General features: G+C 40.0%; 1 protein-coding gene across 10 annotated transcripts in view; it reads right to left on the reverse strand.

Annotated features, from left to right (window-relative positions):
• ARHGEF3 (Rho guanine nucleotide exchange factor 3) overlaps positions 1-26,108 on the reverse strand; it is a 103,753-nt gene that overhangs the window by 13,674 nt on the left and 63,971 nt on the right. The window contains exons 1-2 of one of the 10 annotated variants that reach the window (XM_083489351.1): positions 1,261-1,591; positions 417-610 (exon numbers count right to left, since the gene is read on the reverse strand). The exons of 6 other annotated variants lie outside the window; for them this stretch is intronic. In XM_083489351.1, coding sequence (XP_083345477.1) covers positions 417-467 — 51 coding nt within the window. In that variant the 5' untranslated portion in view covers positions 468-610; positions 1,261-1,591. Of the gene's footprint in view, positions 1-416; positions 611-1,260; positions 1,592-13,788; positions 14,095-26,108 lie in introns of those variants that run through there. 3 more of the 10 variants (XM_083489349.1, XM_083489348.1, XM_083489343.1) reach the window with 3 other exon arrangements.

The raw sequence follows: 26,108 nt of genomic DNA on the forward strand, positions 1-26,108 counted from the left end.
TTTAGCCTCAAATATTTCTTCCAGCTGAGAGTCAAATCATTATGCATTTCTGTGTTACCAGATCTCCAGCAAGCAAGAATTAGAGAGTTTAAGATTACAGTATTTGCGAAGGTCATTTGTACATTTGATTGTATGCATATCTCTCAAATTTATTACGCAATTATAAAACATCCACTATGTATTTAAAGAACTGAGTTTTTAACAAAACTCAATAAGCATCTATCATCAAAGAGCAATTCAAGAACCAAGATATACAATTAACAACTCACTATTTAACCCCTTTTGTGTCAAGAACCTCTGAAGGATTAATACTCTTGTTTCTGCACACACACACACACACACACACAAATGTAAACAAAGGTATAAGAAGCAGGAAAAGCTATAGCAGTAAATATTTTTTGAAAGTTTACGATTACCCTTGCTTTCCTAATCTCCATCCGACATTGAAGAGATCGTGGGCAGCACATGTAGACGGCAAGACTTGACAGAAAAACCCAAATCTTCCAGGTGACGTGAAACACATCAAAAATCACATTTCAGGAACATCCTAAGTCCATTCACCTCTCTTTTTCAGCCATGATCACGAAGTTTGCTTAAGCATCATATAATTCTAGTTTACTAGAAAAAACACTGGTGTAATAAACCAGCTCTGACTACAATCTTCCACATGCTAGCCATTCATATTAGCAATCATTTCTGGGGTTAGGGGTGGGGGAAAGGAAATCAGAGCATTAGCAACTTCATTAATAGTGATTAGAAATATCACTTCCATCAGCACAGCTACGGAGAGGAGAACTGGAAGCCAGCCACATATTTATTTCTCCACAAATAAAGCTGAAATCCAACAATATTCCTTAAAGCATGGAAGAAATATATTTTAAAACCCCACACAAATAACTGATTCATCCACTTGGCAGTCCTGGTTGCAAACAAAAAATGCAGTCTGCCCTCAAATCTTCAGCAGAGGTGCATTCTGTATCCTTCGCCTTCATCAGCAGTCCCTTGGCTCAGGTTTTTTGTTAAGTACATTTATTTTTATGCCACTGCAGCACCACTGGAATACTGAACACACTAGAAAAGACATTCAGCATTCACTATGATTCTCCTCTCAATGGCGCCTCAGCCATCAGCTGTTTCTTATTTAGCATGCCAGTGATGCTGTGCCAGAACAGAGAGACGCTTCTTCACATCAATCACACTGCACTGCAGTCCCGGTGGGATAGAGCTACGCCACAGTGCACACAGTTAAAAACACCCTACCTGGTTATATATTCCCTTTAGTTTCAATGACTACAGAATATAGCAATATTTTTAAAAACCTTATACAGCTTGTTTCTACAATTAGATGTAGAAGTTGCTTGAGAGTTGCTGTCCTTAGACTACAATTGCTGGCAAAGTGAATGAGGAGTTCCAGGATGCTTTAGTCACACACCCTTATTTCTCCCCATAAACAGTAAACTTCACTAAATGAACAACCTGCTCTTGTCCTTGAATAAAAGACGGAAACACGTGATATTGCAGGACACACTGACTTTCAGTGCTTCCCTAACTTTTGATTTGCCATGCACACATTGTGCCTTTGAGATGTTCACCCAGACCCTTGAGAGCTCCTTAGCCATAAGATAGCTTTCATGCAGCTGGGGAAAAGATAAAAAAGACCCAATTATCTGAGCAGAGCAGGATCCCTTTGGCTTTTCTCACAGGATTGGCATTCCTGCTGCTGGCACACTGCCAATTTAGGGACTGGGCTCTGGGAGTGTGGCTGAGTCAATCAACGTTTCTCCCAGCTGTATAGGGGCAATCACTCATAAATCAGAATCTCCCACACAGTTAGGAAAACGTCTAAAGAGCATTCAAATCGATAAGCTTAGAGTCAAGATAGGATGTTATTAGGATAGAAAAACCATGTAAACTGACTTTACTGGCTGTGACATCTGCACAGGAAGAAGGAGAAATGCATGTTCAGTCCCCCTTCTCTAGCAGCTATGGAACCAGATACCTTCAGAAAGGAAGATCTTTATTTCTCTAATGCAAGTGCTACAAAACTGAAAACTCTGGTGCTGCCTGGTTTTTGGAGGAGGCACACAGAGGCAACTGAGCAGTCTGCCATCTGGATAATATTGCACTGAATGAGAGATAGGGTCAGTATTTAGTTCATTGTTTATTAAAATAGCTTCATATCAGTTAGAGTCCTTGAGCTGTTCTTAATTAGTCTCTAGCCAAGGTGTGAGCACCTTTGCTTAAGGTAAAGACATACTTGTTGTGTCAACGCTCCCTGATGTGTACACAAACAGAAACCAAATTGATACTAATGAAGCCATTAGTGGTGATGTGAACAGCTGGGGGGAAAGTGCTATGAAATGCTAGGTGGGGACCGTTTCACTGCACTCTAAGGTGATATTGTGAACATATGGGGTAGGCTCCCTATGCAGTTTAGAACCTTGGAGTCTACATAGTAAATATCCCTCCAACTTGAGAGCAATCTGGCTATGACATCTGTCACCTGATTGATCACCAGGGTTGAGGTCATGTGCTTTAATATTTTTAGATCTTTTATTGTAATTTTATTGATACATGATAAATTATGTATTACAATTTTGATATAAGCCACATTGGGAATGTTTTGGCCCTGGAAAGTGGCACATAAAACTTTGAAATAAACAAATACATTCCAACTGACCTCTATTTTTTGCTCTAAACAAGGAAACTACCACTATCAGCTTTGGAGCAAGCCGGAATTTTAAATTAGGCTAAACTATATTAAACTGATACATGATTAACTTAACCCAGCGAGAGCCTGCAAACCACAGGTCAGGGAACCTTTATCCTTTTTATAGTCTGCTGAACAATAAAATGATTTTCTTGCATTCTCTACATCACAGAATTCACAAGCTGGGTAATTTGTGACTGAAATTAACAAATTCTAGTCTTGAAGAAACCTTTCATTAGAAAACTCTGTAATCACAAAGGCTACTTCTGTATTAGGGTTTTTTGATGGCCATCCAGACTGACTCCCAGATTGGTTCCAGATACAAAAAGGGTGCTGCTAGTGAGCCCTGGAGTTGTTCATACATTGCAGGGCAAATGGTGAGTGCTGTCAGCTTTAACAATGCAACTGAGCTTTTTGGGTGGGCTGGTGTGCTTATCCCACCCTTGGAAGATGGTCCAAACTATCAGAGGCCGGCTCCCCACCCCCCACCCTGGACCATCAAAACACCTGTTAAGGTCCTTTACTCACTGCTGTGTACTATGGCCTGGAACCACTCTGCTATACCAACTCTCCAGAAATGGACTGTATAAAGTAACTGGAAATATAGCAAATAAAGACAGTTGCAGAAGAAGCAACAACAGCTAGCCCATGTATTTCATCACACTCCAAGAACCAAAAGTGTATTAACAATAAATAAAAGTTTGGTTGTGTTTTTTTGAAGAGAAGGTTGCAAGATTATTTACAGGGCAATGTAGCACTAATTAGGGCTAGAATGATATGTTCTGGAAAACAAATTAGTCTGCACTTAACACTGTAACAGAATACTCTACAAGGTGAAAGAGTATACTGTATAGTCTTAGTTTCAAATACAATCTGCCGGCCTCACAAATAAAACAAAACAGAACCATTTTGTTTCAGACACCTTATTCCTGGCACAGTTTCTATGCTCATTTACTTTCAAAGTTTCTAGTTTGGTCAACACTGTATTGGTATGTCAACATTTGTGATGGCAGAAAGCCTAAAAAAATATTATTTGTGTTAGTCTGCTACTGATTAAATTGGCACTAGATAAAATGGTTATAATAAAATAACCTCAAGTACTGAGCTTTAGTAGAAAACCGCATTAGGAAAAAGCCTCATTCAACCTCCATTCCACAGGAAGTTATCAATATTTAGAACTAGACAGAGCTTTGCTATTTCTTTTAATTATGCAGGTTGATGCAGGTTGGGAGGGGGTACTTTTGGAAATGTAACATGCGGGTGCAGTCTTAAAGAAACTTCATTGGGAGTAAATCTGAATTCACTGGAAGGTACTTTTAAATAAATACGCATAGAAGCTGGTTACAAATAAAATATTTTGAACTCAGAAACGTCTCTGCCCCAAGTTGAAAATAATCTGTTGAACAATGTCAAGCTAGCAAGGGTCAATATTTAGTTTAGACACACCCCAGGAAAACTAAGCCACCGATTTTGAAGGCTGCACTCCTGAAGGCTCTTTGAGTTACAAAAGCATCCTTGGTATATCTGCTTGTAGAAGTACCTTTTCTGTGGGATCAACAGGGTTATCTCTGTTTTTCAAAAAAATCATAAGTGGCCATTCTAGTATTGGCTGAATAACTGTAGTCTAGGGAAATAAGCACTCCTGGATAGTGCCTTTTATTTCATTGGTACACTCTGCATGAGGGACGTGGGTGGCGCTGTCGGTTAAAACATAGAGCCTAGGACTTGCCGATCAGAAGGTCGGTGGTTTGAATCCCCACGATGGGGTGAGCTCCCGTTGTCCGGTCCCAGCTCCTGCCAACCTAGCAGTTCAAAAGCACATCAAAGTGCAAGTAGATAAATAGGTACCGCTCCAGCGGGAAGGTAAACGGTGTTTCCGTGCGCTGCTCTGGTTCGCCAGAAGCGGCATAGTCATGCTAGCCACATGACCCGGAAGCTGTACGCCGGCTCCCTCGGCCAATAAAGTAAGATGAGCGCTACAACCCCAGAGTCGGTCACGACTGGACCTAATGGTCAGGGGTCCCTTTACCTTTACACTCTGCATACTGGCATGGTGAGGAGCACCTTTGCTATGCAGCTCAATATAATTAGTATTCAGTATAGAGAATTGGGTGCTGTTCATATTCCTGGAATGACCTGGGCATGACCTCAGATAATGAGCAAGAGGATGTGGCTAAAACACCTTTAGATTCCTGCCAGCATTGCTAGTTCAAGCTCTTAATCAGTACATGTGGTTAATCTAAAATGCCAACCAGAGCTTTATGCTGCACAGCACAGCAGAAATATCACAGAAATGTCAGCATCATTAGGCTGAACAGCATTATTTTATTTATTTATAAGATTTCTTACTTGCCCTACACCATAAGGGTCCAGGACAGGTTACAACAATATAACAATATATTAAAGTCAGTTAAAACAATTTATATCAGGAGAGTAGGTTGGGTCCTAAAATTCAATTTAAAAATACAATAGTAAAATGAAAAAGTACTTTGCAACCACAGTACGAATGAATTTTTGACAAATATATTAATGTCTTCATTGAAATAATTTGGAGGGTAACATGCTTCAATTTTAGTTCTATTGTATATTATTTACTTAAAACACTTTTACACCACCCTTCATACTATTCACTGCACATTCCATTCAACAGTACAGCTGATAGGGCTGTACAGTTATTAGCCTGATATTTGTTATTTTCAAGTAAGAATAATCATTGTCCTTTGGAATCAGAGCCTGACTGTGGGCAGAGAAGAGGAAGTGATAGAGCTGCTGAATCCAAACCTAGCCCATTTCCTAGAAAGGTGCCCACAATTCACTTCTCTGAAGTGCCAGTGACAACAGGGGAGAGGGGTTCTTGAATCCCACTTTTGAAATGCTCTTTACCAATATAGGCGTGGGAGAGAAAATAGATCACTGTCACCCACATGTGTGGGGTAAACAACAACAACAACAAAATGGCTGGATACCTGGATTCAAAATGCGGACATTCTAGCAGGGGGAAACCCTCAGTAGCAGAGTTTAAACTCAAAAAGTCAAGCAACACTGTAGTGTTAGGAATATAGGTTGTTAGACCCTTTTATCCTGCTTAGAACTCACCTTTTTCTACCACTCTTGCAGTGAACAAGCCATACACTGTTAAGTAAATTTTAAAATGTTTTACTTACAAAATGTTCTAAAGGTCAGATTCAAGCATTTATTTAAGCAGCAGCAAGGAAAACAACACAGGCAGAATACTCTTGGGTAAAAAATACAGAAAGATAGCTTCAAACATGTGCTCTAAACGTGGAGCTTTCTTAGGCATTTCTTCCTTGGTCAGTTACATGACACAGAAAAAGGGAACAGGAAGAGAAGGTTTCACTTCTTCCCTCATGGAAAAGACGGGGTGTGACCTAGCCAAGTCTAGGAACAGAACTCTCTTGTCTTAACCCCTCCATGCACTAACTAGCACTCATGCATAGCTATGTTTCACTGCAATTTCCCACAGGAACAACAAACATTTCTTTTATCATTCTGAAATCAAGATAGATCTTGATTCATTTCAGTTGATGTTAGGTTGATTTTTATCATTTTAAAAATGTGTGTGTGTGTGTGTGTGTGTGTGTGTGAGAGAGAGAGAGAGAGAGAGAGAGAGAGAGAGAGAGAGAGAGATTAACTGTTCCTGCTTGCAACACTGTTATAATGTTGTTTTTATATTCTTGTAAGTTTCTCTGAATATTATCTGTAATAGAAAAGCGACCTAGAAGCATTTAAAATTAGGTTTTAAATAAATAAATGCAATATTTTGCATTCTCTCTCTCTCTTCTTTTTTAAAGGGCTGCAGGAACATGTAGTTTAAACAAAATAATTCAGTTGTTTTAAAACTGTTATGGGTGGGATGGTAGGTGGAATGCATCACACATTCCAAGCACTGTCCAGCTGGTACCTACGATAGTCACACCAAAACACACAAACTGCAACAAATCCATTCTGGTTTACAGACATTATGCCCTTTACAAGCTACATTGTACTTTGCTCACAAAGTGCTTAAAGGGAAAAGGATACAGATTAGGGTAAACAGGGATAAATCTAGCCCTCTGTGAGGCAGGTAAACAGGATACATAAGAGTTTCCTCGCCAGAAATTCATTTCATGTATTGCAACTAAACAGTTTCAGAAGGGCAAAAAAGAAGTGTGTGTATACTGAAGGCAATGAGCTTTATGGTACTGATCCCCAGTTTTTAAAAGGCTGTTCAAAAACACCCCCATCACCTATATAATTTTAGGAAAATCCCTTCCTGCATCTCAAATCGCCTCAGAATATCTGCTATTGAGTCTTGATACAACAGGCTGAAGAGTAGATAAATAAGCACAGAGGAGACAAGGAAAGAAACAGGAGGAGAAGCTATAAATATTTATTTTCTTTTCCTTTTCCTTCCTTTTCAAGAGATGCATGTTTGAAATATTAATTTTCAATGAACAATGCTGATGAATAAACCTTTTCACAACAACATTGTTTATTGCTTCATGTGTGTGTAGCTTTGTCTTAAAAATGAAACTATTCAGCTGCCGCACATGAAATGACTTTCTGGGAAGGAAACTCTTTCTCATGTATCCTGTTTACCTGCTTCTCAGAGGGCTAGGTTTATCCATGTTTACCCAAACCTGCATCCTTTTCTCTTCAAGTACTTCATGAGCAAATGACAATGCAACATAAAAAGGGCCCAATGTATGTAAACCAGCAGCTCCTATATGAAGTCACCACATCAAGCAGCATGCTAAATATACTTTCAGAGAATCTCAGAGATACAGACTCCTCAGGAAGGAGAGCGTTCATCACTTCCGGCTCCTTCACAGCTAGCTTGTCAAAGCACTCTGCACCTACAACTCCTTTAGACTCACTTTCTTCTGTCCAGTAACCCTCCCGGCCCAGCTTCCATATGCTCTATTGGAGTAATGTTGTCTCAGTCTGCTTCACACTTGGAATCATTTAGCAAGCAGGAACACAGTGAGACATATCAAAATTGTGAGATGTGTGCATGGGATCAGTGACAACAGGCCCCTTGTCCAGGGGCCAGAATGTATCTCTCAACTCTGCAGTGGTAGTGATGCTATGCAACTAGAGGTTGTCCATAACAGCTAGCCAGGAAAGTAAAGGCAGCTCTCTCCAAAGTCCCTGCAGTCTCTGGTAGCTAACTCTGAGAGGTCAGAGTGAAGAAACCTCTCACTGAGACCACTTCAGTGGAAACAAGAGACACTTGGCTGGATTCAGCTCAGTACAGTGGTACCTCGGGTTAAGAACTTAATTCGTTCTGGAGGCCCGTTCTTAACCTGAAACTGTTCTTAACTGATCTTAAAGCTGCCACTTTTGCTAATGGGGCCTCCTGCTGCCACTGCACCGCCGGAGCACGATTTCTGTTCTCATCCTGAAGCAAAGTTCTTATCCCGAGGTACTATTTCTGTGTTAGCGGAGTCTGTAACCTGAAGCATCTGTAACCTGAGGTACCACTGTAATTGAGCTAGCGGGAGTCATTGCAATGAGTTCACTAGCTTGACAGGGCTTCCCCCACTTCTTTGCCTTGAGCTCCTCAGTAGGCCTTGGATGGTTGGAAGAACCCCCAAGAAGAGCATGCACATGGAAGGGAGTAGTGGGGAGAATGTTCCATCAGGCAAGCAGAACTGCTTACGCTGATGCAACAATCTCCTTAAAGTGCTGCTTTGAATTCCACCCGGTGATAGTCACCAACGTGGCTGGTTTTAAAAGAAGATTACACAAATTCATGGAGTATAAGGGTATTATGCTGTTATTTATTTATTAAAAACAAAACAAAACTCAAAGTGGTTTACAAAAAGATAAAAAATAGAAATCATGAAAAATTACAGCCATACTCTAACATACTAAAGCAGATTTAAGTTACTTCAACTTTCTAAGCATGTGGGTAGGCTTGTCTAAACAAGAATGTTTTTAGCAGGCACCAAAAAGAGAGCAGTGAAGGTGCCTGCTTGATCTCAACAGACAGGAAGTTCCAAAGTGTAGATGCTGCCACACTAAATGATTGAGTTCTTACAAATGCAAAACAGGTATTATGTGGCACCTGTAGTAGTGCCAGTTCTGCCAAGTGAAGTGGTTAAGTGGGCATGTGTGGGGTAAGGCAATCTCATAAGTAAACTGGTCCCAAGTTGTTAATCCTGATAACTATGTGCTACCTCCCCTGTGAGAGGCAATGCCTCTGAATACCAGTTGCTGAAAACTGAAGGGAGGGAGGGTACTGTTGCACTCAGGCCATTGCTGTCTGTTTTCCACAGTCATCTGGTTGGTCACTGTGAAAACAGGATGCTGAACTAGATGGGCTACTGGCCAGATGCAGCAGGTTCTTCTTACACGTGCAATTTAGTAATTCTCAAACAGTATTTGAAAACTATTAGTCAGCTTGTATGTATCTTAGAGTTTTCTCTCTCATGTTTATTGTGGTATCTATTCTCATATTACAATTTAGACAACTTCACACAACTACCACTAAAAGGTAAAACAGCAGCTCCCCTTAAGAGCATAAGAGCTGGAGCAGGCCAAGAGTCCATCTGTTCTAGCATCCTGTTCTTGCAGTGGTCAACCTGGTGCATATGGGAAGCCTACAAGCAGGTCCTGAGTGCAACGGCACTCTTTCCTCCTTTTGATTCCCAGCAACTGGTATTCAGATGCCTATCACCTCCAACAGTGCAGGTAGAATGTAGCCACTGTGGCTAGCAGCCATTAATAGTCTTACCCTCCATGAATTGGTCTAATTCACTTCTAAACCCACTGAAGTTGCTAGCCATCACTACTTCTTGCTGGAGCAAATTTCCTCATTTACGTATGTGCTGTGCAGAAAAACACTAAATTCAGCCTCCAATATTAATTCCAGAGGCTAAAAATGCAGGTCTTTTGCAACCAGTTGCTGCATGGTGTAGTGTTTAGAGGATAGGGGAGCCACATTGTAATCCCCATTCACCCATGAAGCTCAGTGGGTGGCCTTGTGTCAGTCACCTTATTTCAGCTCACAGGATGGTTGTGAGGATGAAATGGGGAGGATGGAGAGCCATGTATGTACCCTTAAGCTTCTTGTAGGGAAAGCCTGACAGAAACATTATAATAAATAAATAAATAAAGACTACTTTGTTTACTTACATATGCATATCAATCCTTACTTAAAAACTGGGTACTGTCAAGAAGAGATAAATGTGAATTCGTTACTACTTGGCCTCGTTACTACTTGAATTCGTAGTACTTGGCCTCACTTGACTCCAATGATTGCCACTCCCTTAGGGCACAACACAGAATTATGGCTTACTAACATTATGAAACTAGATTATAATGCATCAAGTGGCTCTGTTTTTTAGTCTTTATCCTATTACATCATACAGTTCAAAGTTCTTAGTTTTTGCTGGATTAGCCAAAGCTAGAAATTGCTTTGTCCCATTTATTAGCTGGCAGCTTTTTACCACTACTTTGTCTGGTTTCTGTCTAGCAAAATCAGCAATAATTTTGTAGTACCTACTGCATAGATACTATTGGCACTACACAAAGAAACAGCCTTTTCCAGAACAGATAAAGATACTAACTAAATTAATAGCACTATAAATGAAAAAGTTGCATGTCTGATTTCATCATTTGAAGGTTGGTTTCATGATTTCCAACAAATTACATGTGGTGTTTCCAGAAAAAAAGCAATGGATTTGCCAGTTTCTGAACACAAATATTGCCCCACATAATTTCTGGGCACATGGAAGAAAATCATAAACAACGAAACTGCCAACTGAAAATACTCATGTTAAAAAATGACAGATCTGTTCCATGCACATAGAAAGTCTAAAGAAGAAATGGATCTCTACTATATAACAAATGTCAGGCTCAAATGTCCTGCACAACCAGTACAGCTTGCAGTCAGAGATAAAGGCTAACCCAAGTTGTGCAGCACCACAGCAGACTGGAGGCTGTATTGAAGCTCGCAGTCCAAGCTTCAGTACAGTGACCTAAGAGTCAGGTGACCTAAGCAGCCTATACGGTCTTATCTGGCCTTTACATAACTGCCAGCTCTGGCTGGCCTCCTCAGACAATGTAACTTGTCACTGCATGCTGGCTGAACTGCTAATGGGCTGAATTCCTGCCTAGAGCCCTGTTAGTTCTGGTTCGGAGGAACTAACTACCTGCCTGTCTGGAAGCCCTGACACTAGTAATTGCTCCCCCAAAAGAACTTCCATTCTAGACCTCAGTTAATATAATAAAATATTATGTGGAGAATTATCATGCTAGTCGTCTTTTTATTTTCTCTCACCTCCATTTTTAAATGCACCACACATTCCACAGACCAGGCTATGTTGAGAAGAGCCTCTCCCACTTTCCCCAGTAAGCCCCATCTACACATCATGTAACACCACATAAGTGGAAACCTAGGAAGAAGTAGGGACTGTGGGTTGTATACAATGAAATCAATGGGCTCATGGAATGACTTCCACTCATGCAACAAACCCCACCTTCTCCTCCACCTGCATGCACCCTCAAATCTGCTCTAAATCCCCCCCAACTCTCTGGAGCAGATTTGGAGATAGTGGTAGGAGAGGAAGAGAGGAAAGGGAAGTTCCACTGTCTGAGTAGAACTTGTTCTGCAAGCACAATTACTTCATTCGACACAACCCTCCATATGCTTGGCTTTGCCACACCAACATTCACCAAAAGCTCCACCAGGTACAGTTTGTTATCTACAGCATCCATTCCACCAGGAGGGAAGGCTATGACACTGCTGGGCCTCTTCACCTGCTCTGCTGAAAGATGAGCTCCAACAGGCTTCACCCACCCTCAGCTGTCATTTACAGAAGCCATTTCAAGCAACAGAAGAGGGAGAGGCATGGGGCTATAGGGGCTTCTCTACCCACTTTGCTATAATACCGGCAAATTTTGACACTGCCTCACCTTGAGATCTTTCAACTTCAGCTGGTTGTTAGAAGAATTCTGCAACTAAGAAACAGTGCTGAAATTTGCTCCCCCCTCCTATTTTTATTTTGTGTTGTGTCTTTGAGATTGTAAGCGTGAGGGCAGGTGTTCTCTTATTACTGACATTTATAAACAAACTACAGCTTTCACACCACTCAATATATACACAAATACCTTGTAATAAAGTAAGTTCTTTAAAAAATAATAATCCTGGTATTTACAAATATACACTCCATAGTACAAATTTGTATGAAGAAAGTAACATTGATTCTTCCTTTTGTAAAATAATTTGATAACAAGATTCAAGAGAGGAATGAGCATATTAACTCCCAGTTTCGTTTTGTGTTTAAATACAAATAGAATAATACCAAGCCTTTTACTTTACCAGTATTTGTTCAGTTAAGAAACTTGGTGCATATTACTAGCTGACAATGATCCCAGTCAGTTTCAGCTGCCTAAAGCTCACAAAGCAGCAAAGGGTTTTCAAGCTCAAGGATTGCTGATACTCAAAGCTGCTTTGTTTAACCATCTAATATCACAAAATCATAGGTGAATGCACCCTCTGAGCATAAGATGAACTATACTGGTCTTAATGTCCCTATTAGCAACTTATTAGACAATATACGCATACCCTCCTGATTCTCAAGAGTTCTGTTTTTAAAATAGCATTTTACTCCATGTTTTTCTATTTGCTTCTCTGCTGTGAAAAGATTTCCTGCTGTTGTGGAGAACTATTCAACTCGTCTTTTATCACTTCTATAGATTAGCCGAGCACTTTCTTCTTCATCATGAATGTTTGTGTTTATTTAACACTTAAACACATAGAGCTGCAGACCTAATCTGCTAAAATAAATTTATTATCATAATCTGAATGAAAGACTCTGATTATTACTATTTCACAATTTATGTTCTGGGAAGGGGGAATCAACTCTTACAGCTGATTTAAGCAACCCATATAAAACCTTTTGTATACATCTCTAAGAAAGTAAATTGTGGAAACTTATTATGTCATACAACTGCATACCTAAGACAGTTCAACAACACCTATTAAGATGAACTTCAAGTGCAAAGGATTGTGTGAAAGAGACAAGGGTGGCAAAATTCTTATTTGTTTACTAAACATTACATTTTTTCAAAAGGATCTGCTATTTTTGTGATTTCTGGGCAGACAATGCAACTCTCTTGGTAGTTAAATCTCACTGATAACAATAGGCATATTTCTGAGTAAATATAGCTTAGACTAGGCAGCTAGTAAATTTTATATAGTTAACAGAAATAGCTAATGCTAAAATGCCCCATCACCACAAAAAGCATAGTCATGATGACCTAAATAGTCTCTGAAATAAAAATTCATCAATTCATTAACTAGTTAGAATAGATAGGTGATAGATGATATACTGTATATAGATATAGATAGATAGATTCATAGAAACTCTATTAAAAGGAGTCCAATTTTCTTTATAAAAACAGAAAAGACCTCACATGGGTTCTAAATATTTTGTGTGTTTTGTAAAGCGTTCAATTAAAACAGTAACAGCCTCTGCCTGTTGGCCACTTGTTCCTGATTCTATTTGTGAACTTGTGAAAATGACAGTGTTTCAAATAGTCTTACTTAACAAATAAGCATTGAGAACCTAAAAGATAGTACCTGTGAATGCCAATGATTTGAGCATGAAATCTGTTTTCCTATGAAATGCACAATCAACCTTAAAAGAAAACACTAATATATGCATTTCAGTGCATATCTCTCAATTACTTATTCCAGAAATGAATCTTATTTTTATCAAAGCACAGTGTTTTTTTCTATTTAAATATGTTTAGGGGTACTCTCATTTTGACTCAAGGAAATCCGGAAAAATAAATACAGTAAATGGACAAAAGTACAAAGATTCACAAAATGTTTAAGGGTATGTGTACCCCTGCGTACCCCCTAGAAAAAAGCACTGTCAAAGCATATTCTGATATCAAATTTATGCTGCTGTAGCATATAAGCAAAGTTGTGCAGATCCTCTCTGTGCAAAATGTGAGAGATCAGTACCGGAGACTCCAAGTTGTTATTCTGCCCCAGGTAAAACAGATTCTTTCAACTAGAAGAAAAACTGCAGTAAAGGCTCTCAAATATCTACCGATCATACCTCTGTTTCTCTTGTTGAGATGCTTGCTGTCTGTACTTCCAGTCCACAGTTTGCTCTTTTGACTGTGAGATAAAATGGATAATCCTTTGCCACCATTGTGGCTGAAGGAGCAGCAGTTTCGGATGTCACAGCTGATTCTGTTGGGCTACCAGCTATGACAGCAAAGCCAAGTCTTCCCTCTGCAGCCTCTCTGGCACGCAGCTGCTGGGGAAATCAAAGTGTGCTCCTGCTGCTGCACTAGGCTTCTGATAGCATTATCTAAGGCAGCTCTTGTGCTCCACTGAAACAGGAAGCAGAAAAGCTCTTGAGTATGTCAAGCAAGTGTAACTGAATATTGCTCATTACTGAGCCCCGCCCACTGACAACAGGATGGGAGGAGAGTGGGCAAGATCAGTACAGACCAGAGGAACACAGCAAATTACTGAAAACTCATTCAGAAACCAATGGGGAAACATCTGACTAAAGCTCGGGGTACTATTTTCAAAAGGGTGGAAGCAGGAAACAGTGTTCACAGTTCTTGCCTTTCCAAAAAGTGCTATTTGATTGCTGTCAGCAAAATTGGAGGATTCATTTGACATTGACACATGTAAGAAAACCACACTTTTTAGCATTTTGCTTACCTAGCTATATGAATCCGTCCCACATCCTTCATCACTACTGTGGCCTCCTTGCAAATTTTATGCTGGGGAGTTAATATTCCTTTTAAAGAAACATTCAGATATGGGTTTCCCCCACCTGAAATAGTATAATTCTATAAAGGCTGCACCAATTGCCTTTTGAGCACGCAGTTCATCTTTTATATGTTAAGAGTGTAAGATGTGGATGATATTTATGAGTGTGTAGAGATATTAAACTTCATTACTTTTATGCCCATTAAGAAACATCATTGTCTGAACTGTACTTATCAAATTTGTGCTTTTCTAGAAAAAGCAAGTAAATGCTAACCTTTACTAAGTGCTTTGCTTTGGACTGTTATTATTAGTTTGCCTTTTCCCATCTGGCAGAACAAAGGTTTGTTTTGAGAGACTAATGTTAGCCTCAGTTATTAGGCAGAGAGCTGCCCCTTTTTCTTTTTCATCTCCTCCTAAGGGTGTAAGAAACAGGTTTTCCAAAACAGGGAAAAGCAGAATAAGTGTTGTGATGCCCTCTTAATGAAAGAGAAATAAGAGAACTTGACAACAGTAAGTGTCTGCGGTACAGAATAAAGGAAACCGTGACTAAGAAGAAACAGAAAAAGGAAGGTTAATATTTAAAAATCACTTCCAGGGGAAGACAAATGCAACCTTCCATATATTACTTAATTAGAAAAACTGTCAGTGGTGCAAATGTTTTAAAATCAGAACCAAATAACTGTTACAAAACTAGATCTTTATGTTGTTTTTGCAGGCTCAAAAATAGTTGCTCCCCTTGAAACATTGTTTATTTTATTTATAAAAACATTATAAGTAACTATTCATTTTAAAAATCCCTATGACACCCTGGAAACAGTGCCAACTAGCTAGCTAAACCAGGTGAGGGTAGCTGATGGGTCTCAAGCCCTCAGGGAGTTAGAGACTTCCCCTGCATGTGACAACAGTCTCCACAGGATTGAGCCGACAAGATCAATAGTGGATCAATTGGTCAAGATCTTGTCTCTTGTTGGCTCAATCCTCTGCATGTGCTGTAGAAGGAAGTGAGGGGCAGATGGGGCTCATCAACCTGGGAAGATAGCCCATCTAGGAGAAGGAAAACTCTGATCCTAAACATCCATTGCCTTGTGTGACAAATGCTAAGGAGTAAACCCTACACCAGACTGGAATAGAGTCCCTAAGATGGTTGGATGGCACCTTGTATGCCTTTTTCCTCCAACTTCTACAGCCAAGCTGGTGCCAAACGTATTGCTCTGCTTTTCTTTGGATCACATCAGCGAGGCCGGGGGGCAGGGTTGTCATCTGGGTGGCCCACAGTGCCCAGGCTTGTGCCCTAGGAAAGTCACCTCAGTGCTGCTAATGCAGCACTTTGATTTTACCCCTGGAGGTCCCTTGAGAAACATAGCCAAAGGCTACAGCCCGAAGCAAACTTCCTAAAAATTCAGTCCCACTAAACTAGATTTACTTCCAAGATTTGCTGTTTAGGATCAGGCAGCACATGCTCAGGCACACAGCTCTTTCACTGGACAAACGTTTTGGGAAGCCAAAATCCATTGAGCTCAACTGCCTGCGCCAGATGAATTAAACACACTATAGACCACAGAAAGGTCAGAGAGTGCTTATTTATCAGGTTTTGAAGTCCAAACCATAATCATGTCACCACATCAAGAGAGCGCCAAAATAACTTCTGACTTCTGAGAAACTCCCTTACGGAAAAAACCCCATGATGATTTCCCATCTCACTGCAAATATTCAAGTATTCCAAGCGATTACAAATTTCAAAAGAACTGAAGAGATTATAGAGATAGATACACCAAGTTTATGAATGAACCCACGCACCCCATTCAACATTACTGAAAATGCAATAATTTTTTTCCAAAGAACAGCACAGGCAGCCCGGGTCGCAATCTGTTCACTTATACAAAGTGGGTTATATAAAGTCCTGCACATTCTAACTAAAATGACCCCTCAGGGCCATGCCAAAGGAAACCATTATAAGACTCCAGTTACCCACATGTTTCACTCCACCTTTTAGGGAGTGACACACGAGGGTATATGATAAAGGCAGTGAATTATAAGGTATATGTCAAATACATTTCATGCAACAAAGAAAAATGGACTAAACAACATCATAACAATGGGCTAAACAATGGACTAAACAACATCATAACAAAATCTGAACAATTCAATAAAGACAGGTTGCTGGGCTCCAGCCATGCTGGGCACAGGTCACGTTCCTAACCCTACTCATCTTGCAAAAATATGCCAATATCATTTTATTAATATAACAGAGTTAATAAAGCAATTCTGAAGGGAAAATAAGAAACTCCCTGTCTATAGATACCAGACAGACACCTTCACTTTACTCTTTTCAGTGCTTGCTTAATACATTTTTGTTTAGATAAGCTTATCCAGACACGTAGATGCTGATGTATTTCACTTTCTTTCACTGTTAATTTTGATTACTTCTAAATGTTTTCAGATATTTTTATTGATAATTTTAGTATTTCCTGCAAATTCCTCAGAGGTATTTCTACCATCAAGTGCTGTATGCATTTTGTTAATCAATTACTAAAGTAATACTCTGATCTGAATACAAGTTCTATATTCAGAATTCATTTTAGAGTAATACTTCTCCCTATCCAGAAAAATCTTTAACGGTACAGGATGAACAGAGTGATTTGGCAAAAAAAACCCCCACAATTTCAGTAAGACCAGGATTTTCAGGGAATCACAAAGTATGTAGTGCCCATTGAACAAACACAGGATATCCTATACTTAAAGCACCTCAAACATCTGCCCAGTGCCCCCTTTGCTCCCACATAGTTTTTGTACGTCTGTAAGGAAGGAAAATCTACACTTTCTCTGGACAGCTTATACCACCACTAAACTGCTTTTCTAGGTTTAAAAAAATCCTAACATAAAATCCTGGGCCTACCACCTTATAGCTCAAAACTCTTTCTTTCTTTCCTATACAGTGGTACCTCAGGTTACATACGCTTCAGGTTACATACGCTTCAGGTTACAGACTCCACTAACCCAGAAATAGTACCTCGGGTTAAGAACTTTGCTTCAGGATGAGAACAGAAATTGTGTTCGGCGGCACGGCAGCAGCGGAAGACCCCATTAGCTAAAGTGGTGCTTCAGGTTAAGAATAGTTTCAGGTTAAGAACGGACCTCTGGAACAAATTAAGTACTTAACCTGAGGTACCACTGTACTGAGCAGGCAGAGTATTCACTACTGTCTATTTTCTAACAGACATCTTTTTAGAAGAGAGCATTAAGCAAATCCCTTCTTAATTGGCCGAACTCTATAGACCAAACATTACCTGTTGCTCATATTTAAAACTTTCTGCTTAACCATTTCTGATTTGTTGGCAGAACCCAAATGCCCTGAGCTGGGCCCAATTGGATTTATTGCCCCGCCCCCCATTTTGCTTTAAAATGTTACTGTTCTCTGTGGCATGCAGGTGATTTCCTCCTTCAACCCCCGTTTCTGTTCTCATTTTACTCCTCCTCCCTTTAATCCTAACAGCCAGGGTCTTCTAGCATGTCTGACTGTACAGCAATATAGATGGAATAGTATTTATTTATTACATCAATATCCTCCAAGGAGATCAACACTGTATACATGGTTCTCCCACTTCTCATTTTACCTTCACAGCAGCCTTGTGGGATAGGTTAGACTGAGAGACAGTGACTGGCCCAAGGACAACCAGTGACCTTCATGGCTAAGTGGAAATTTGAATCCTGGTCTCCTGGCTCAGTTGTTCCCTTATTGAGCATAGATCCTCCCCCCGCCTTCCATAGTTTCCATAACCCCATAGTTGCTATGGTATTTCAGGGAGATGCAAACATGAGTAGCAGGAGGGGGAAAGGAAATGTACCCTATTGACATATTACGCTACATTCTGTAAAGAATGCATAGATTTATACTTCATTGCCCTTTGTAATTGAAATTCATATGCTATATATTTTCATTTGAAGATGCATTGTGAAATAACTTCCTTCAGAAGACTTACTTCTGTGTTTAGCATAAAGACAATACAGAACTGCTGGACCACACGGTCTTGGATATTGTTTTAGGGTTGCCATACGTTGCAAAAACTGTTTGGTTTTGCAATTTTGCCTAAAAAGCTCCCTAACTTTTTTGTACCAACAAAAATTAGCATAAGGCTACCTAATTGCAGTTATTTCAGGTTGGGCCTCCTTCATCTCACTGTTATAATGATTGATAACCCACTGAGAACATATGGTAATAGGCAACTTGAGGCTTCCCCTCCCACTTAACACTACATCAGTACAAACTACACTAAATGATGGTGCTTCTACATGGTGGTCCTTCACTAAGAAACTCAAAAGGTGTGGTGGGACAAGGCCAAATAGTCCCTTCAGAAGTAGCCTTCTTAGTAAATAATTATCTACGCAATATACTTTTTATTTGGAAATTGTTTTTTGCAAACTTTAATTCCAAAGCAAATTCCCAACCCAGTATTAAAATTTCCCCAAAGAGCACTTTCAAAAAAGAACTTTTTGAAAATTAACTGTACCCAAACCAACTCAGCTGTTCATCATGTTTTCTTCCAGATCATGACAATCAATTTTGGAACAATATGTAACAAAAACACTTTCTAATGAGTCAGATTCATGTTGTTTCTGATCAAAAACTGATTTGCAAGAGAATCCTAAAGCCGGGGTCTATCAAGCAAAGCAATTTCTCAGCACTGGTAATTAGTATTTTGAGAAGAAAACAGAGGCACTACTGCTAAGCTACTCCCTCTTCCTAAAACCCACAGCTAGTCCCTGTATTTATACTAAAAACTATGTATAAATATACAGATTGAGTATCTGTGGACAAGCAAACACCCAGCCAGTGTGAGCTGGCACCATTTTCCAAAAGCAAGTGTATATCACACTCACGGCTGCATCTTGCCAGCTGGATGCAGAAACCTCACAACTTCTTTCTCTCTCATTGGCATCACAAGCCTCCCACAAGCAGGTAGGGTGTCCAGTAGCTAGTAGCCACCAGCCATCAAAAGCAGTCAAGCTGAATGGAAATCTAGAGCAATAGTCATCTCCTGACTTTGCTTGGCCATGTTACTTATAGGTTGAATGAGATCCAGCTGCTCAGCTCTACCCCAGAGGACCTGCTGCCTAGCAACTGCATGTAAGGGAAGATCTCTTCCACCATCAGCTGAGCAGGTTCCAGCTGTTCAGCCCTACTCCCATGGATTTGGTGGGAGCTGCTGCTTTGTATGGTACCAGGCAAGGGCAAGAATAATCCTGGTTCCATAGGGACACCGTGCAATTTATCTTCCTCTACTAGATTAGAGGAAGTGATTTTATTTTAAGAATCTTTCATAAGCTGCTTTAACAGCCTCACAAAATTAAAAAGTGGGATATAAGTATTTGAAATGCATACATACATATAAGATACTTGTCATATATAATTTAAAATATAATTTAAAATCAAAATGAATTAGCAAATGCAGACTTTTAAAGATCTCAACTACAAGCTAGAAAAAGGAAATGAAAGGAGGACACCAACCTCCATATTGAGATATCCTATTGTTGTTCCATACATAGTATACTGAGAAATTCTTCCAACTTTGTTTTGGGGCACTCATTTTCATTGTGGATCAATAGCTTTCCAAAAGTTGTTGTTGTTGTTGTTTGCCAAAATTGACCCTGTTAGCATAAAGCCCAGGTTAACATGTCATTCAAAACCTTGGCTTAGGGCCCTTACTGGGAAACCCAGCCAGATGGGGGAAGGTATGTATAAATAAATAAATAAATAAAATTATTACTACTACTCTTATTAACTGAGGGTGCATTTTGCAACAAGTTATTGACACAGTAATAGTGAATTAGTGGTGGATTTATTCTGCTTTACTTTGTTCTGTGACCCCATAATATTCTGCTGAAATCATTCCCCCAAGTCCAGAGAACCCTGAATACAACAACAGGTTGCACTCCATCTCCTGCCCCAACTGATCAAAGCATAAGACACCGATATAACGAACTGTAATTGCAACAGACCATCACAATGCATATTTTGTTCTGGAAAGTGATTCCAATAGGAACCAAGTGGCATACATTATGGAAATATATTGATGTTTAATTGTGTAGGTGCTGTGGACCTCATGGTATCTGAATCTGCAAATCATTCATCTGTTTTTCTGATGTTACTGAAACAAAGAATACATATAATTCATGTACCTAATGGTGAATCACATTTACATACCTAATGGCTCGGGATATAGCTATGTTTAATAATCTGCAAATTTTGTCAGGAAGATTGGAAATAGTTGTTTCTATAAAGCGTGGTCTACACAGTAAAATTACCATGCTCAAATTAGGAGCCAGATTCCCACGCCAACTCTAAGGGTCCCTCTAGCAAGCCAACTACAGCTGCCCAATGACCTATGCTGTAAAAAGAGCCAGGGGGTTGATCTTTTACTACGTCTTTTCCCCTCCTCTCTGATGGCATGGTTGGCACCCCAGATGAGGTAGGCTCCAGGACAAGTAGAGCAATAAGTCTTTCCTTCAGAACTCAAGCAAGAGCCAATCAGGAAGAACTTCATGCACAGAGGAATTGCCTTAGAGGTAGGACAGCTGGTCCATCATGGTGCCTTGAGGCAGAAGGGTCTGCTGTAGCTCTGGTGATGCATCTAGTAGGAGCCAATACAGCTGTCAGGTTGTCGGGTTACAAACACCTCGGGTTACGGACTCCACTAACCCGGAAGTAGTAGCTCGGGTTAAGAACTTTACCTCAGGATGAGAACAGAAATTGTGAACCACTGTAGCGGCAGGAGGCCCCATTAGCTAAAGTGGTACCTCAGGTTAAGAATGGTTTCAGGTTAAGAACGAACCTCCGAAACGAATTAAGTTCGTAACCAGAGGTACCACTGTACTTACCTTGTGGATATAACAGGGACTATTTGTCTGTAATCTGGCAGCTTTAATTCACTCTGGAGAGGCAGATTTAATCTGCCTCTGTCAAAGGGTGGAGGGGAAAATTTCTAGTTTACCCCTAAGAATAAATGGGGAACACAGAGCTTCATTTTATTCAGAACAGCTTGTAATCTGAATTACATATTGAAGCAGACAGAAAAGAGAGTGACTTAGAAACTATCAGAATTTTAAAAACACACACACAGAGATACAGATACAAATAAATTGCATTTTATTCCATTCCTCCAGGTTCAACAAATCATCCAATTCATCTTGCATAACTTCTTGGGTCTCTTCTTTATCAATATTGCCTCTTAACTTGATGTTATCTATATTCCCCACACCCTGCCAATACTCTTCTACTCCACACTATCTTAAGAGCAATTTCTGAAAAACTCCACCGGTTACCTCTCTCCATAGTAGCTTTCGTTGTAGTTTACCCTCTTACTCTTATTTTCAGTCATTACAAAATGGGAACAAACAGCTAATCTGTCACAACATTTTATTAAAAGGAATGGAAATTTTTCTAATGAAAGCAGATGGAGAGCACTCCATTTCAAAAGTACTGCCTGAAGCAAGATCAAGTCCAGTCTGCTATGCAGTAAAAGGGAAAGCCCCTTTTCAAAGAACATCCAAGGAAAGGGAAGTTCAAAAGGAGCAGAAAGAATTTTAAAAGCATGTTTCCTTGTTTAGAAATTCATTTCTAAATAGTAGAAGCTAGGTACCCCCATCTCACTGGTGCTCACACTTTCTATATTCTATATATAAAACCAGGTGCTAACAACAGAAGTCACAGTCAAGAGGTGGTAGGAACTTATTTGCTGGCTACTTCATGGCAATTACTCATCTCTTCCTTTTGTTTTCCTCTTCCTCTTCCTAGCCAAAGGAAGCATCAATCCCCTGGATCATGTTTTAATTACATTAAACTTCATTACCTCATTCCACTATGTAACTGGTAAGAATGTAAGAATAGCCCTGCAGGATCAAGCCAATGACCCATCCAGTCCAACATCCTGTTCTTACAGTAACCAACCAGATACCATACAATCATTTTGGTTCTTCCTTTCCAAACCTTTTCTAACTCTACAGTAGCATTTCTGAGATTCAGCAACCAGAACTGAATGCAGTATTCAAACTACAGCTTCAGCAAAAGATTTGTATAATGGCATGATGATACTTGGCAGCTCTATTTTCAATCCCTTTCCTAATGTTCTCCAACATGGAATTTCCCTTTTTCACAGCTACTGCACATTCCACACTTTATTATTTATTTCTAACATTCATATTGGTTTTCTGTCCATATTTGAAAGTTCAAAGCAGAAAGTGATTGCATGCATGAATTAAGAGGGAGATGCAGCATGTGACCATCTAGGCATGTAATGCTACTTGCATCAGGGGAGGAGCAAACAAGAGTAACTAGGCTACATGCATTAGCACATTGTTTGTGTACCCTATGACTTTTAACAATAATTTTATAGTTGGTTGATTTTTTATTTGTTTTGTTTTTAGAGCTTGTGGGCTGGATTTAACTACCCCATTCCATTAGCTGAAGCTGGCATGAGGACTCCTGTCAGTGCAATGGGCTCCCCCCACCTTCTCCCCATGTGCCTTCTCCAGATACACTCTGGAAGGTCAGGAGAACCACCAGAACACTCCCCAAGAGGGGCAGGCGGGAGAGACAGACAATGATGTCTTATTCTGTTTTTATCTTCTACCTCATTTCAATGGCTTTATGCTGTGAAGCAGTCTATAAATATGTTAAATAAAAATAATATTGTGATTTTTGCGTTCTCATCTTCCTTCCCAAGTCGTTTTCTCCTCATTTATTCTTTTATTGTATCCTTAGTTTTAACCCTTATTCCTCTCTCTCCTATGTTCCTCAAGTATGGTCCACACTCATTCCATACCACTTGTCCCTTTACAACACTGTACAAAATTTGGCCCTCCCTTGCTCTCCCTTTGGCTAAAAATCCAGTTTGTTCCCTGATAAACTCTTGCCTTGACTACTGCACCCTTCTCTCACACACATATTATCCATCATTTTGCTACCAAGGTCATAGACCTCTCTCTTTGCTCCGAGCATGTAAAAGCCCTCCTTAATTCCTCACACCAAGTCCTTGTCAGCTCCTAGGTCCAAGTCCATTTCCTTGTCCTTCCATTTAGAGCTTTCCAAGCACTTCAGTTCCCTTTCCTCTCTTTTACATTTAAGTTTATTATATCCAAATACAATGCTGCCCATGACTTTTATGCCGCCAAGCTCATCTATCCAAAGAGCTGTTCCCTGAAATGATGCCCACCTAAGAATTAGAGGCACTGAAGCCCTACCTAGGAAAGATGGCAGTGCTATCCACAATCTCCACTTTCCATTCTGTGGTTGGTTTCTGAAAAAAGCTTCTGTTTTTTGGGCTGAATAAATGGATATTGGAAAGGGATTCTTGCTGCAACTACAGTACTAACTAAATTAAAATTAATTGCTTCTTTTTTGTCATATCAGCAAAACCATGCTAAAAAAGAAAAAACAGTACTACATGTTAAACCACAGATACGCCCTGACAATTATGTCAATTTTAGTTCAGTTCTCTGATGACAGTAGAGTTTGGCAAAAGAAAGCAAATGCAAAACTGCATCAATGAAGCTTTCCCTCCTTGATAAATATGCAAGAATTATTATTGGTTTTGTCCAGTAGTTAACATACAATGGGGAGAAATAAAGAGGACTTTGTATAGTCTTGATCTCTTTTAATATTTTCATGTGGATAATATGGTTCATGTTAAGTACTGAATTGTCTGGCAGGCCTGACTTTGAAAAAGGAGAAACAAAAGAAAATAAATAAATAAATAAATAAATAAATAAAATTCCTTCCAGTAGCATCTTAGAGACCAACTAAGTTAGTTACTGGTATGAGCTTTCATGTGCATGCACCCTTCTTTTATTTTATTTTGACTACGGCAGACCAACATGGCTACCTACCTGTAACTTTGAAGAAGGTGGTTATGTATTGAATGTCAACCCTGAGGTTATATACAAAATTGATTAAAGCACTCTGTTTTTCCATATAAAAATGTATTCCCTGCTTTTTAAATATACTAGATATTAGCTTCATCAAATGTTTACAAATGTCACATGCTTACATCGTATCTCTAACCTTGCTGTTCCTTGAGTCAAACATTCCGCTCCTTAAAAGGCCAGGGATACATCTTTGTCCTCTTGTTGGGCTGTTTTGTTTTTTAAAAACAAACCTCTCAGGAAGAATACATTGGTTTAACACAGACACAAGCAAAACAGTTCCTTCCTCCTCAAGCAGTTAAAACTGGCCTCAATTACAAAGTAGGAAATAATGAGAAGTTCCTGAAGGATAAGGAAAATGTGGCCTTTAGATTTAATTCAAAGGTGTTGCTTCTTCCTTTTGAATATAATCGTGTATATTTTATCTCCCCAAACTGGAAATTTAGGAATAGAAGAACTAATATCAGCATACACTATTCTTTCATTTCTTTTCATATTTATTTAAATCGAAAATATCTAAAGTCAATAAAGCCTTATCATAAATACAATAAAGCCTTACACAGTTTTTTCAGGCAAGATCCATTGGCTGAAAAATACACAATTTTATTTAGCACAGCATTGTTGAGTATAGTAAAGTAATCAGTTGAAATGAGTTGTAGTGGTAGAGGCTAAGCTGCTCTGCCATCACAATCATGAAGGAATCTAAAATTGTTCCTCCAGACCATTTGCAATCCCCATGTCTCCCTAAGGATACCAAGACACCACGATAACAGACTGTAATGGGTTTAGGGGTTGCTCGTGCGTAAGTTGCCGCCACTGCTGGCGAGGTTACCTGGTTAAACCCTTTCTGACTGAACAGCCTCCAGCATTGTGACTGTCTCAGTCGCTGGCAGAATCCGTCAGTGGGCGTTTCTTGAACCTTTTCCAGCATAAAAGCTGTTTGATGCCAAGTCTCCTCCTACTCTCCCTGCACGGAAGTCTTCTGCGCAGGGAGGGTGTGGGCAGCGGAGTACCCGTACTCTCTCCGCTGGTCTCCAGCAAGGAGTCTTGGAGCCTCCTCTCTGATTCCCCCATCTGCCCCCCTTCTCCACTGGTGTTACGCTGATTTCCTTCCCCAGCAGATGGGCTGCCTCTCTCCCTACTGGGATCCTCTCCGGCATCCCTCTGGAGCCTTCCCTCCACCTCTAGCTCCGATGGCAGTTCCCTGACACAGACACTCAAGTATCTGCTATCTGCAGATTTGCTATCTGTACCTGATGCATAGCCAGGATTCCTGTCTGTGCATTCTGTCCCAACACCTTGTGCAATAGTTGCTTGGAAAGATAGGAAATTTGGGGAGAAAATGAGTGACATAGAAAGGAAAAGGATAAAGCACTCCTATCCCTGTGACACACACACTTGTCTGTCCACTATCTGTTTCAGTCCAAGCAACTGATTTAAAACAACACAATGGGAATTTATGCATAACTCTGTAAAAGACGTGGCTTGGCTTTAAGTCTCCACTTGACACAAAGGGTTGCAATACCCCACTGCCGGCGCCATGAAGCTGGTGAATAACCTACTGGGCTACTGCCACCTGGAATTTTGGGCTCATAGGGGATGTGGGCCTGAATGATCAAGGAAACCAAATAGTATTGCTAACAGCCATCACAATCTCAACCCCAGCCCTCCACACCCACAGGACATGGGGCCTGGTAATCATTACATCAGACTTGTCTGGATCAGATTCAA

Source organism: Podarcis liolepis (assembly GCF_965112155.1).
Source record: "Podarcis liolepis genome assembly, chromosome: 2".
NCBI classification, from domain to species: domain Eukaryota; kingdom Metazoa; phylum Chordata; class Lepidosauria; order Squamata; family Lacertidae; genus Podarcis; species Podarcis liolepis.